The following is a 13,052-nucleotide window of genomic DNA, read 5'->3' as shown; positions in this document are numbered from 1 at the left end:
TGGGCAACATGAGATTTGTGGAAATAAAGAAAAAAAATTTTGGACAATCAAGGAGATGGACATATCCAGGTGGCCTGGATCTACTTGTGCCCAAGGGATTTTTAGCACTGGTGCCAATGGGAGTCAGACTGAAAGGTAAAACTGTTCTCTATTCCCTGCACCTGAACAGCTTGGGGTTTGTGGCAAGGGTTTGGTAGTGGAGGAGGCTATACGGGTGGGTTCTGTGAGAAGCTGCTAGAACCTTCCCCCATGTCCAACAGAGCCAACAGCAGCCAACCCAATGCTGGAGCAGGGGAAGAGTGAGAGGAGCCCTCCCCCTGAGGAGGAGGGAGCAGCAGGGACAGTGTGTGATGACCTGACCGTGACACCCACTCCCCGAGCCCCTGCGCCACTGCAGGGGAGGAGGTGGAGAAATTGGGAGTGCAGTTGAGCCTCAGAAGAAGTGAGGCTCGAGGGGAAGATGTTTTAAGATTTAGCTTTTATTTCTCATTATCCTACTCTGATTTGATTGGTAATAAATTAAACTAATTTGCCCAAGTCAGGTCTGTTTTGCCCATGATGGTAATTGGGATCCTCAGTTACCCAGTGGAGGAGGGGAGTGATAGAGTGGCTTTGGTGGGCACCTGGCATCCAGCCAGGGTCAACCCACTGCAAGTGGCACAAAGGGAATGGAGTTTAGGAGCAAGGCCAAGGTGTCCCTGTGGAAATCCCACTGACTGCCAGCACAGCTCTTCCAAGGAAGCTTGCACTTCCTAAAATGGGATCCTCAAAACTCTCGTCTAATTGCTCCTTTGGGATTGAGGGCTACAGGGATGAACATGGTTTCGGGTGGTCTTGGTTTTCTCCACCTTAAAAGAGACTGTTGGCAACACCTTGTACTTTGCCCGTGCTGACTCGTCTGCAAATCCTTGCTGCAAATACAACGTGGTCCAGGTTCAGATCCCAGTTTGAGGACTGAGGAGCCAATGGATGATGGGACAGCAAAAGGCAATGTAGGAAACAGTGACAGTAAAATAAAGCTTGGAGAACTCCAGCCATGGGAAAGAGAGGGAATAGGACCAAATTTCAGTGTGTTCAGAAAGCTGGTAAGTGGGAGCCTATGGGCAGCAAGTCAGAGAGATGAGGCTGCCTGGGGGAGGGGCTATTTTCTGAAGTGTTGCCATCCTCTAAGGGACGAGAGAACAAGGTGGTGGTGAAGGAGACAGCAAAAGCAGTAAAGGACAAACACAGCCTTACAAGCCCTGTTATGACTTAAAACTCAGCAGGGCTTGTACACATAGGACAAAGCGTGACAAATTTCTAGGCTAGCGTGGATAACTAGAGGACAACTGCTGCTGAATGTTTAATGCTGTGTCCTTTCAACCTTTACTTGTTAACAAATGGCCCAAGTAGTCAACAGTGGTAAAGGCAGGATGAAACTGCACAGGAAGGAAGTGCTAAATTATGTAGGAAAGTAGCTGCTTACAAATTATCTGAAGTAACAGGGTTTACTCCAAAGTACTCAAGGAACTGGGATATACCATCTTGGTGCTGTCATCAAATACCCTGGGACTCTGGTGGGAAAGAAAGTGCTTCCAGAAAACCAGAAAAGCACCAAATTACTGAGTAGTGGTAAGAGCTGGCACAGATCTGACAACAGCAACCCATGTTAGGTGGACTAATTCCCTTCTCATCAAAATATCCCTTGTTATTCACCCCTATCCCCTTGCTACCTCCAGTGCAGCCTGCCTCCTTGACACTCCTTGGTCCTCTTTTCCTCTCACCCTGTATCGATGGCATCCTTCCTACATCCACACCTTTGCACCTGCTTGTGCTGGAACATCTACTTTTGTTTTTCCACCAAGACTTTCAAACCATCAGGGTTTCAGTGAGGACTTCAGCACCTTCAGCAACTGCTGCCTCCCAACCACTGCACCTTCTGTGGACTTCACCAGTGGACTCCCCCATTTCCCTCCACATCTTCCACAGAGTGTGAAGGAGCACAGTTAGGATGCAAAACATGTTTGAGGATGCTTCCCCATTGCCTTGGAAACGTCAGCCAGTTTTTGCTCTGTTTAGTGGGATATACATGGATTTTGCATTATTTTAGTTTCTCAAGAAGGCTGTTATGTTAACTCTCTATGCCAATGAAATGTGCAGTCTCATCTGAAAAGTCTGACAGTGCATATTTGCTTTAAATTCTTGTTAATTGGCGTTACTTACATTCCCCCCAACTTTTAATGAAATTAAACAAATCCATTTTATTAATGAATTGAGTTCTCTATTAACTTCTTAACTATTTCTACCCATTATTTTGTTTGGGAAGAATGTCAGCTTGACAACTCAGTATTTATTGAAGTCCTTACTTTTCTTCTTTTCAATTATTTACATGATAGTTTTCTTCTAGCTCTCTGAATTCAAGACCAATGGACCCTTTGGGCACCTGTTTTGAAAGTGTTTGTGCAAAGCTACCTGCATAGGTCTCATACAGTCTCTACCTGGGATGAAATTCTAACCACTTCAAGCAGCAAGCACTCTGTACCAATGTACCAAAAAAGAATTCTTATTTTTCCCTTTAACACAGAATATTTTTAAAGAAACAGTTGCACTAAAAACGTTATTTTTTTAATGAGTTAAAGGAATACCACCAACACAGGGCTCAGTAACTCTTAGAGCCCATATCAGAACTACTGTTAGATACCACCTCTGCCATGGAGTCCTCAGGCTCATTTTTTCTCCCTCTTAAAACAGGAAAAAATGGTCAGAGCACAGAGACACTGAAATTGTCTGGGGAACTACCAGGGACACACAACGATGCCTGGAAGGGTTTAGTTATTTATAACTCCTCAAACTGTGGCTTCCAGTGTCACCTCTCCAGTCCCCATTTGCTGCCCAGCCCTGGAGGCACCTGAAACTTCTACACACATCACTGGGTTCTCTCCACACCTTGTGTTCTGCAGGTCATGCCCAAAGGCACCTCAGTCATGACAGACCTGAGCTGGTAGCCACCTAGTTTACTAAGCTGACTAAGTTGACTGCTGAGCTTACTTTACTACCTTATGAATATTTATGAAGCACCCATGGGAACGGGCCCTTCCATTTCCCAAAAGACAATGGTAGCTGTCAGGGCAGGAGAAAGGCTTCACCTGTCTCCACCAGTGTGGGTGTCTCACAGGTGTTGCACAGGACTGTCAGCTGAAGGTGTGTACCAGCTGAACTTGACCTGTCTTGCTGTCTGACTCGTTCATGGGAGCTTTCCAAAGAACAGGGCATGCTGCAGACTCAAACCTGACAGAGACCTCAGCCACACTTTAGAAAAAACAAAACACAACCTCCTTTCCCCCCCTCCACTTTTCTTGCTCTAGAGCTGTCCCTGAGTCACTGCAGTGAGAGCCTGCTGGACTTACAGCCCAGAGTTTATGGAAGAAACCCTGATTTAATCAAAACAGGTGATGGCTTGCATGAAGTTGTAGAAAACTGCTCAGGGCTAGAAGAGAAACAACCACTACCTTCCTCCATCTAACCCTGCATGGATAGGTGTGTGCAAAGTAACCTAAAGCAGCATCCACCTCCCATTCCCGAGTGCTATAGCTCTCCTAACCTTGAAGGACTTAAGAGACATGGACAAGAGGGAAGCAAAAAGGAACATGATTTGGGAAGGACCCTGAGCTATCAAGGGCAAGAGGTCTTCTCTTCTAACACACTGAATTTTGGCAGTCCCGTTGCTTCATACCATTGCTTGGGGCCTACTCTTTGAACACCTGTGAAGAGGAAAAGCTGTTTCTCCACAGTGCTGCTGTGCACAACAGACAGCTCCCATCACTACTTGACTTTGGTGAGACCTCACCTGGAGTTCTGACTCCCAGGTCTGGAGTCCTTGATATGGACCTGTTGGAGCAGGTCCACCGTAGGCCACAAAAATGACCCGAGGGCTGGAACCTCTCTGCTGGGGAGCCAGGCTGAGAGAGTTGGGCTTGTTCAGCCTGGAGAAGAGAAGGCTCCAAGAAGACCTTCTGGTGGCCTTTCAGTACTTAAAATGGTGCCTATAAGAAAGCTGAGGACAGTCTTTTTAGCAGGACCTGTCGCAAAAGGACAAGGGGTGCTGGTTTTAAACCAAAAAAAGGGGAGATTTAGACTGGAGCTAAGGATGAAATTTTTGATGCTGAAGGCAGTCCCTGGCCCAGGCTGCCCAGAGAGGTGGTCACTGCCTCATCCCTGGAACCATCCCAGGTGAGGTTGGCCGGGGCTCTGAGCAACCTGCTCTAGCTGCAGATGTCCCTGCTCAGGGCAGGGGGATCAGATTAGATGACCCTTAAAGGTCCCTTCCAACCCAAACCAGTCTATGATCTTTCTCATAGGGAGGTGAAAAGCAAACACCACGCACCAAAATCATGTGGTGGGTGCCAAGAACACAGAACCTGATCTAAACCCTTCCAGCAGAAGCCCCTCTCCCCACTCATATTGTGTCCAGGCACACAGATGACTGTAACAGGTAGAGGGGCTGGATTCTCAGAAAAATCATTTATTTACCTTTTGCCTGATGATCAGAATGGAGACACCAACCTGTGTGAAAGGGGCCATAGCAAAGCTCCATTTCAGAAGTCTGCAGAGCAGCCTCAGGTGATCAGCAGCTTTCCCATGAGTGAATCCACCCTTTAGAACACTTAACCAACCAATTAGATCACTACCTCCATCTAAGGATTTTTTAAATTATAGCTTAAAACTTTCTCCCTTTGTAATCACTGATCTTACTTATCCCCCAGCACACAGTTACAGGAGAGGTATGGCAGGAGCTGGCACCCTCACCTATTACACAGCATTCTTCTCTTCTTTTGTGCTGCTCTCCAGGTTCTCTCAGTTTTTCACCAGCCTTTCAGAATTTGATCATTTCCTGATTTCTCTTAAAAGTCCATTTCCTGTGTTCCTGCAGAAACCAATTTTCTTCTCAAATGAGAGGTCTGCCTCTGTAAACTGAGTCCTTTTCTGCCTGTTTTTCCAGGAAAAATGGCTCAGTGAGGTTTTTTTAGAACCTTCAGCAAATTTAGCTGGTTTTGCATGCTCAGAGTTAGCCTTGTGATTTAAAAAAAAAAGAAAACAAAAAACAGGTTCAGACCTCTGGATCCTCACTAACATCAGCTGTCAGAGCAATACAGTATACATACAGGTATGTATGGAAGGGAACTCACCACTTGTGCTGACAAAGGCAATATAGGCTCCTCTATCATCTCCACTTCCAGAAAGCACCACTCCTGCCATACTCCCTCTCTTAAAATTCTTGCAAATTATTGACTCACATGTATTCTATATGCATCTCATGAAAATAACAGAACTCTTATTTTTAACTGTCCTGTTAACGTTGGGTCTAATTAGATTCTTGTGACTTCAGGACAGGAGTAACACACTGAAAGCTTTCACATCCTGGGGGCTCTCTGCTTTACAAAACCAGTGAAGTAACTGGGAGTCCTCCTGGAAGAGATTCCAAATCATACCAGTCTGTATCTGTAGCACTAGGCACTCATTTTGTACCAGTTAATGTCAGAAGAAAAAGCAAAAATGGCCACAGCAAGTACATTTTGAATTGTCTTTCCTAAGCTGCTATCCAGGCCTAAACAAATTCAAGCCAACATGTTTGTGAGAGAAGTGACCTCTTTTGGTTTTTCTCAATGGAAATTTTTAAGCAAGAAGACAAAGTACAAATCCTAGAGAATATTTATTTTCACTGTATCAAGACATTACTCTCATTAACAGCCTGTTTTACTAAATACAAAACTCATTCACAAGCAAATTAGTCAAGTAAGGTTTTGTACACCATAGGTGCAGGTGCTTTGGAATTCCAGATGTAGTAATCAGAAGAAATCAGTTCCTTGGCTGAAAAAAAAAAAAAAGGCAAGAAAAACAAGTATTACAGGGTACATTACCATCACACATTCCTTCATCCAAGTTAAGAGACTACTAATCCATCCTTACTAGTTTACAGAAAAGGTATAATGGCCTCTTTAAACTGTAAGACTCTTATTATTATTTGAAAGCCGTTTCTGATAATGAGACATTTAAAGTCTCAGCTTCAATTACCTTTACTAATGTATCAGTCATGAGCTTAAAATTCAAACAGAGGTTAAGTCAAAGGCAGGTGGATGGCTTGGATTTTGTTCAATGAATATAAATTGCATACTCAATATAAAACACAGTACAAAAAATGTTGCTGTTTTGTGTTACAATTTAGGTCTGAATGTGACCTGTCACAAAATTTAACAGTGTAAAACACAGTTTTCAAAAGGCATTTACAGACCTCTGTTTATGTGACTGACAGAATTTGCAAGAGATAGACAGCTACACATAAAAATGCTTCCATTAGACAGCACTGCTCAGGTTGAGTGCCTACTGTGTTCCCACTTTGTGTATTTTTGGTGCAGACTTAAAAGTAGCCATATGTTAACTCAAGAATAAGCAGATTTGGTTTCTGCTCCACAGATTCACTGCAGAGACACATCTACCAAGGGACGTCGGTGGGATGACACTGACAGCAACAGTCCCACCTTGTGTGCAGGGGCAGAGTTCTGTACCTGGGTGTTGCCCCAGGAAAAGTTCTGTCATTGTGCAGAGTACAGTAAAACTACACACAGTGAAGGGGAGAGAGCCCAAGACAGAGGCTGACTTTGTAACTGAGTAACAAGAGCTTTCATCCCAAAGGGAGATGCCAGGGATTCTTTAAGCATCACAAACGAAAAGAAAAATTACAAAGTAAAGAACAAAATTTCTGGGATGCCCCAAGCAAACCAGGAAAAAGCTTTGTCCAACTTCAGCTAAGTCATTTTAGTCATTGGCACCCAGTTTGTAACTTCAATACGTAGTTAAATAAATTACGTTTTTAGCAACTCACATGCAGTAATTTTGGGTTTTCCTGGTACAAAGATCTGAATAGAATGCTGGTCTACATAGCATCCAGTAAGCGTAAAGTCTGGGATCCTAAAATACAGCTAGAGAAAGAGAGGGGAAACATGATCAGATGCTTGTTATGCTCACTGAGCAATACTGGCAATCTGTGTTACATTTCTTGGCGTGCAAATGTGCTTCAAAATGACAGGATGTCAAATCCTGCAAGCAAGAGAACAGAAAACTCCACACTGAGAACAAAGAGGCTAATAATTACATCTGACTTAAAATCAACAGATCTTCAGAGGCAATTTGAGATAATAAAAAAATGACTGTTAAGGTCTCTTTTCACAGAGCCTGTGACTCACTTTCACATAAGCAGTGTTCCCAGTGCAAACATAGTCAGTTGGGTGCTCTTTGCCTGCAGTGCCAAAAGACATGGTTCCAGTCAGAGAAACTTCCAAAGATTTAGGGAACTTCTGTCCTAAAGCCAGAAAGGGGATCTGTAAGAAATTACAGAGCTGTGCCCACACTACACACAACTGACTGGGGAGGAAGTGAGTGCACGGGGGTGTCCTGCTTACCAATGACCCAAACCAGCAGGCTCTTCTCTCGTGATAAATCCAGTTGCCCATAACTAACTTTGTACTCTAATTGAGCGATTGGGCCCCTGTGGTACATAAAAAAATAGCAATTAATACCATTCAGTATTCATTAATACCTGTTTTGGTAAAAAAAGCAACAAAATGCTGAGAGACACTATTTCTTTGTGCATGCAGACAAATTGTACCTAGCCGAGCACGCTGCTCATTTAGGTAAAGAAATTACAGAGCAGGAGAAAATCACTGTGGTCTCAACCTAGTAATCATAAAAGAGCTGTTGATGTTAGTTCACTGACGGCGTTTTACAAACACTATGATCAGCATCAGCAACTTGGTATCATTTCATCTTTAAATTTTGGTGATAATTACACGACAGCGTAGTCCTGGCAGTGCTCAGAGAGGCTTAAATCAACACTATCGTTTTAATTTGAAATAACTATATTTTTTATAAGCTTATCTGTGGCTAGGATTAGCAGTCTTAAGGAACAGGTAACCCTGGGTTGGAAGTGATCTTGAGACTTAATCCACCTGGGGGATTGTAGCAGTGTTCCATGTGAAAAAACACCACGGGGAAGCAGGATGTGCAGCAGAGGTAGTGAGAACATTACCAAACACCCTGGAAATCACAGGAATTCCAAGGGGGCTTCCTGACATTTGGCAGGTCAGTGTCTATTGGTAGTACCTTGATGGAGCACCACCACAGAATCACAGAATGGTTTGGGTTAGAAGGGACCTCAAAGATCATCTAGTTCCAACCCCCTGCCATGGGCAGGGACACCTCCTACTAGAGCGGGTTGCTCAGAGCCCCATCCAACCTGGTCTTGAACACAACCAGTGATAGAGCAACCACAGCTTCCCTGGGCAACCTGTTCCAGTAACTCACCACCCTCATAGTGAAGGACTTCCTCCTCATTTCTGATCTAAATCTCCCCTCTTCTAGTTTGAAGCCATTATCCCATGTCCTATCACTACAAGCCCTTGTCAAAAATCCCTCCCCAGCTTTCTTGTAGGCCCCATTCTGAAACTGGAAGGCCACAATAAGGTCTCCTCGGAGCCTTCTTATGTTGACTCCTGACAGGTTAATTTCAGGAACATCACAAAGAAATGGAAGAAATTTGTTTAGGATTTTTTTGTTCTTACCTGTTGAAGAAAGGTATACGAGCTTCACAGTACTCGAAAGAGTTCTTTATGCTTTCATGAAGCTTCAAATTAACTGTTATTTTTAACTGTGATCCCTCTTCAGTGAGCTGGTAACACCCCAAAATTGGTGGAACAGGAACCTGGAAAAAGCTGTATTCATTCTCAAGGTAAATTTACACCATCATCATCAGATCAGTTATACAATGTTTTCATTTCCAAAGGATACAAAAAAATAGCAAGCATATTGATTCCTGGCTATGCCAAACTCTTCAGGCTGCTTGTGATACACAGACTTGGGGTATATGCACCTGAGAGTTCATCCTGGACTCATTTTGTCCAATTCAGGCATCTAAGAGGTTCATTTAAAGAGCAGCCATGCCAAGCAGTCAAAGGCACTGGCACGTCTCCAACGTGACTCAGATGACTCAAACCCTGGAGTGTCTTCCAAGCAGTTCAGTGTATTATAAACACTCTACCAGCCTGTATTGGACTGAAACTCATTCAGACACATTCCAACCACACAGGGACGATAACTCCTGCTTGAAGACTGGAAAGTAACGGGGGCCAGGGATGTTATTACCTGGGAAGTGTAGTAGCACAGGTTGAATGACTCCGAAGGAGGAATGAAAGGAAACCTGTAGGGCCCGTTATACACAGAGTCACCCAGTGGCTCTGCACTGCTGGACTCCAGCATGGCAGGGTCCACAGCAGTCACACAGTGGTGGAGCACGATGTCCTGGAGCGGAGGCCCGTATGTCGGGAGAGCCAGACTGAGGGTTACGCTTGGAGCAGAGCCCTCTATGTCACACTTGGGAAAAATGAAGGCAAGAAGTTATCTCAAAATCTCCCCCTCTGGTCAGAATTAGATGTTCAGAAATCAAATACAAGCATTAAAAAAAAAAGTTCACCCATATAATCCCCACCAGTGTGGCTGGAGGGATATAACCCAGTCTTTGGGAGCGTGGCACTTGGGTTGCATTCCTTTGGACGTGAGCATCCCACCTCTTGCAAATAATTAAATTACCATCATCCACTTTATTAAAAGGTCCTTCTCCTCTTAGAATGTTGGCAGTTACTAAAATAGAGCATACTGTGATAATTTAGTGTGCTTCCTAGAGCATAATTCACAACAAAGAACGTTAAATACATTCATTATGGAACACACAAATTTTAATGTATTTCATAATTATTCTTGATCTAGTTAGTCAACATTCCTCAATTTTTAATATTAAACAATGAAAACCATTGTCACATTAAAAAAACATTCAAAATAATTATACAACCTGTTTCTTTCACCAGATTCTGTATCATCTGTTCTTATGTCAGCCAAACAAACATTGTTTGTGGATTCAAAGTGTTTTGGTAAAAGAATGAAGTTGGATAGAAGATTAAACTTTCATTTGGGAGGAAAATTAATTAAAAATGCTCAGGTAAAGACACTTCTATAAGGCTCATTCAGAAATTCTGTTTCTAATCATTATTTAACACATTGCTTATTAGCTAGCTGGAAATAAACTTGGTGTTAGCACGATCACTTCTTAGTCTCTATATGCAAAGACTGTAGGAAATTATTTCTCTCCATTTCATTTAAAATATGGAAAAGAGGAAAATAAATGAAATGTAGCTATAGCTGGAATTTAAGTCCCATAAATAGTGACTGAAAAAATGCATGAAGCATGTAGGAAAAACCCAGCAAAGGTCAAAATAAAACCCACTAATGCATCAGTCTAATATGCAATAGTTGGTTACACTTTGAAACATCACAGTAGTTAAAATTCTTTAATGACATAGGGTAAAATGAAAGGAGTATTTACTTTCCCTGTGTGCTTGCTTGAAAAAGACTTTGATGAGACTTGCACATAAAACACTCTCACCTTGCAATTTACTGCTCCATAAACCTGCCAGGTGTCCACGACGTCTCTTCTGTCATACTGCATACACTTGACTCTTTCGGTGATACAGACATTCACCTGGGGTTTGCCTTTATAGGTGTTGGATCTCCAAGCTGGCTGATTCTCATCCGTGGGTGTCTCCTGAATGTCATCAAAGGAGCTGTTTAGGCTGCGGAGGTTTGTGTTCAAGGGGGTGCCCAGGGGACAGGCCTGTATGAGCAGAGTTCGAAGCTGGCCTATTTTTGCACTCATCTCGGCTTCGTTTTTCCGGCTTGGAGAGAGGTAGTCCACCATGCCTAACAGAAGAGCCAATCCCTGCGAGAGCCCAGCAACAGTGAGGAGAGGTGGCCGTGGCTCCAAGGTGCCCTCCACCAGTGGGAGACAGGCATAGATCAAACCACTCTTCTGAAAAGCAAGCACGGGCCAGAGATCCCCTCCCTCGGTGCGAAGCGAATACACCGACGAGTGGTTGATGCGAGTACAAGTATCTCGGTGCTCCACAAAAACATGGTCATCTACCAGCCTCAGCTCAAATAGCAAAGCTTTGAGAAAAGCACTGTCAGCTGGCACAGGCACATGTGTTGACCCGTTAAAGGTCTCGGCGCGTACTTCAACGGTGGGGAAGCGCCTGAGAGATGGAAATGAGAGGGTCTTAGTGCTGCACATCTGTTCCCACCCAAAACATCCTACCAACAGGGCTCCTAAAAGCAGACCACACAAGCTCTCTTCTGGCTGTCAGAAAATGCAAAAGCATTATAGGAAGCATTACAGGATGTTGGAAGGGCAGTAACAAACCCAGGTGTGACTCACAGCAGGGCAGTGCATCTTCACCAGCAAAGAACTTCTAAGAGCCAAGGTGACACTTAAGTTTTCAGAAAACAGGCATCCCACATAATAAAATTCAAATACAACAGCTTTTGCCTATAGTAAGCTACTGCTACAGCTTTGCTCCTCTACTAAATACTATATTTACAAGGCAGTATAGTGGAAGTTATTTATATACAGGTTTTTCATTGCTGTTTTGAGCCTATAGAATCGATCTGCAGCACTTGCTTTAATTGATTAGCAAGATTAACTAGAAAGCTTTACAACATTATAAACCCCAAAAGATTTCACTGGGCATAAATCAAGCTTTTCCAGCAAGAGCTGTACAGGTTTTGGGGGGGGAGCAAAATAGATTCTACACTGCAGGTGCAATGTATGTGACTTAAGGCTGTTATGACTGCTTCATAATTTAATTTTTTTAATTACTTTTGAGTGTTTAAGATGTAATCATGTTACAGAGATACAAGAGTTTCTATACTTTAAAATCCCACTGTGCTACATCAACATAGATATTTAATTTTAAGTTTCCTAGAAATAAAATTTGAGAAAAATCATACTGGCTATTTAAAGCTACATCTCAGATTTTTTCTTCCAAAGCAGTATTATTTTTTGAAGGAGAGGGGGATGAATTTCTTCTCATGTTAACCTAAATCCATCAAGATGAATTGAAGAGTCGTCTTTTAATAAACAGATGAGGGAAAAAAACCCACAACTTCCACTAAGGGATTGATTTTCATCCTCTTTTGGAGCTACAGGCTCCCCTGAGTGTCTCTCACATTAAGTTCCATAACAGGCTGGCTTTTCTGTGGTCTCTTCTGTAGATTCGCTTATCAGTTATGCACTTTGAAGGTCCATGGATATCACAGGTTACTCGCCAGGCAACTAGTTAAATCACTTTGATGAACCACCTTGCAGCAGATCTGTTCTCAGGCTGCATGTTTGTCTGCATTCAGACAAACACAGGAGAAAAAGTGCACAGATACATACATGCCTTAATTTATTCCCCTTTTTACACTATCTTTTTAAAGACACACTGGCAGTCTGTTGCTTAAATTGCTGTGGAACTTGTAATCCCAGCAATGTGGTGCTTTGTTTTATCAATGACCTCCATATGTGGCATTCCCATTCTGCTCCTGAACGCTTGCATGGTTCTTATCCTGTTGCCTCCAAGTCCCACCTATACCATCTCCTCATAACTGAGTAGCAGAGTCTCTTGCTGGAGGCACTTCCTCAGGCTTATCTTCAATGACTGTGCTTTTTTTCTTTGATTCTTAATCAGGCATCTACAACTTCTGTTTTTTTTTTTCCAGTAAAGAAAAAGCAAGGCTAGGCAGAGAGAAGCCAGAGCTACCAGATCTGTAAACAGGATGCAGATGACAGTAAAACACCTCCCCACAGTCTCACATCTATTTTGAAGAGCAAGGAAACTGAGTGCTTTTGCACCTTGAAAATTTGTCAAGGCTTCCCCCAAGCAAGGCTGCTGATAAGAGGATACATGTGTCCTTGACGAGCATCTCCTATTTTGGCTTGTTTTAAAAACAAAGGAAGAGGAGATATTTCAGTCCAGTTTTTGTCTTACTTGTGTCCCAGTTTGCCTGTCCCATTTGCTGAAGCTGTCCCCCACACCACAGCAATCCTCTCCTCCCACTAAAACTTCCCAGCTTTAGACAAGACATGAGGTGATCACTTAGCCCTTTAGATCTCAGTTTTTCAGTATTCCCTTCAAGAAAGTAATGAAAAC

General features: G+C 43.1%; 1 protein-coding gene across 1 annotated transcript; it reads right to left on the bottom strand.

Moving 5' to 3' along the window:
- Positions 1–5,737: 5,737 nt before the first annotated feature.
- On the bottom strand, positions 5,738–12,825 carry AP5M1 (adaptor-related protein complex 5, mu 1 subunit). The gene is made up of 8 exons (XM_008935295.1): positions 12,755–12,825; positions 10,469–11,114; positions 9,175–9,402; positions 8,595–8,734; positions 7,437–7,522; positions 7,221–7,336; positions 6,860–6,956; positions 5,738–5,847 (listed from the first exon to the last, which is right to left on the bottom strand). Exons 1-8 carry the CDS (start codon positions 12,823–12,825, stop codon positions 5,765–5,767), a joined length of 1,467 nt encoding a protein of 488 aa, XP_008933543.1. The 3' UTR covers positions 5,738–5,764.
- Between the last annotated feature and the right edge of the window lie 227 nt (positions 12,826–13,052).

The sequence above is a fragment of the Merops nubicus genome, unplaced genomic scaffold (assembly GCF_000691845.1).
Source record: "Merops nubicus isolate BGI_N331 unplaced genomic scaffold, ASM69184v1 scaffold12312, whole genome shotgun sequence".
In the NCBI taxonomy this organism is placed as follows: Eukaryota; Metazoa; Chordata; class Aves; order Coraciiformes; family Meropidae; genus Merops; species Merops nubicus.
Note: the sequence above shows the minus strand (reverse complement) of the source record. Positions and strands in the feature narration are given on the sequence as shown.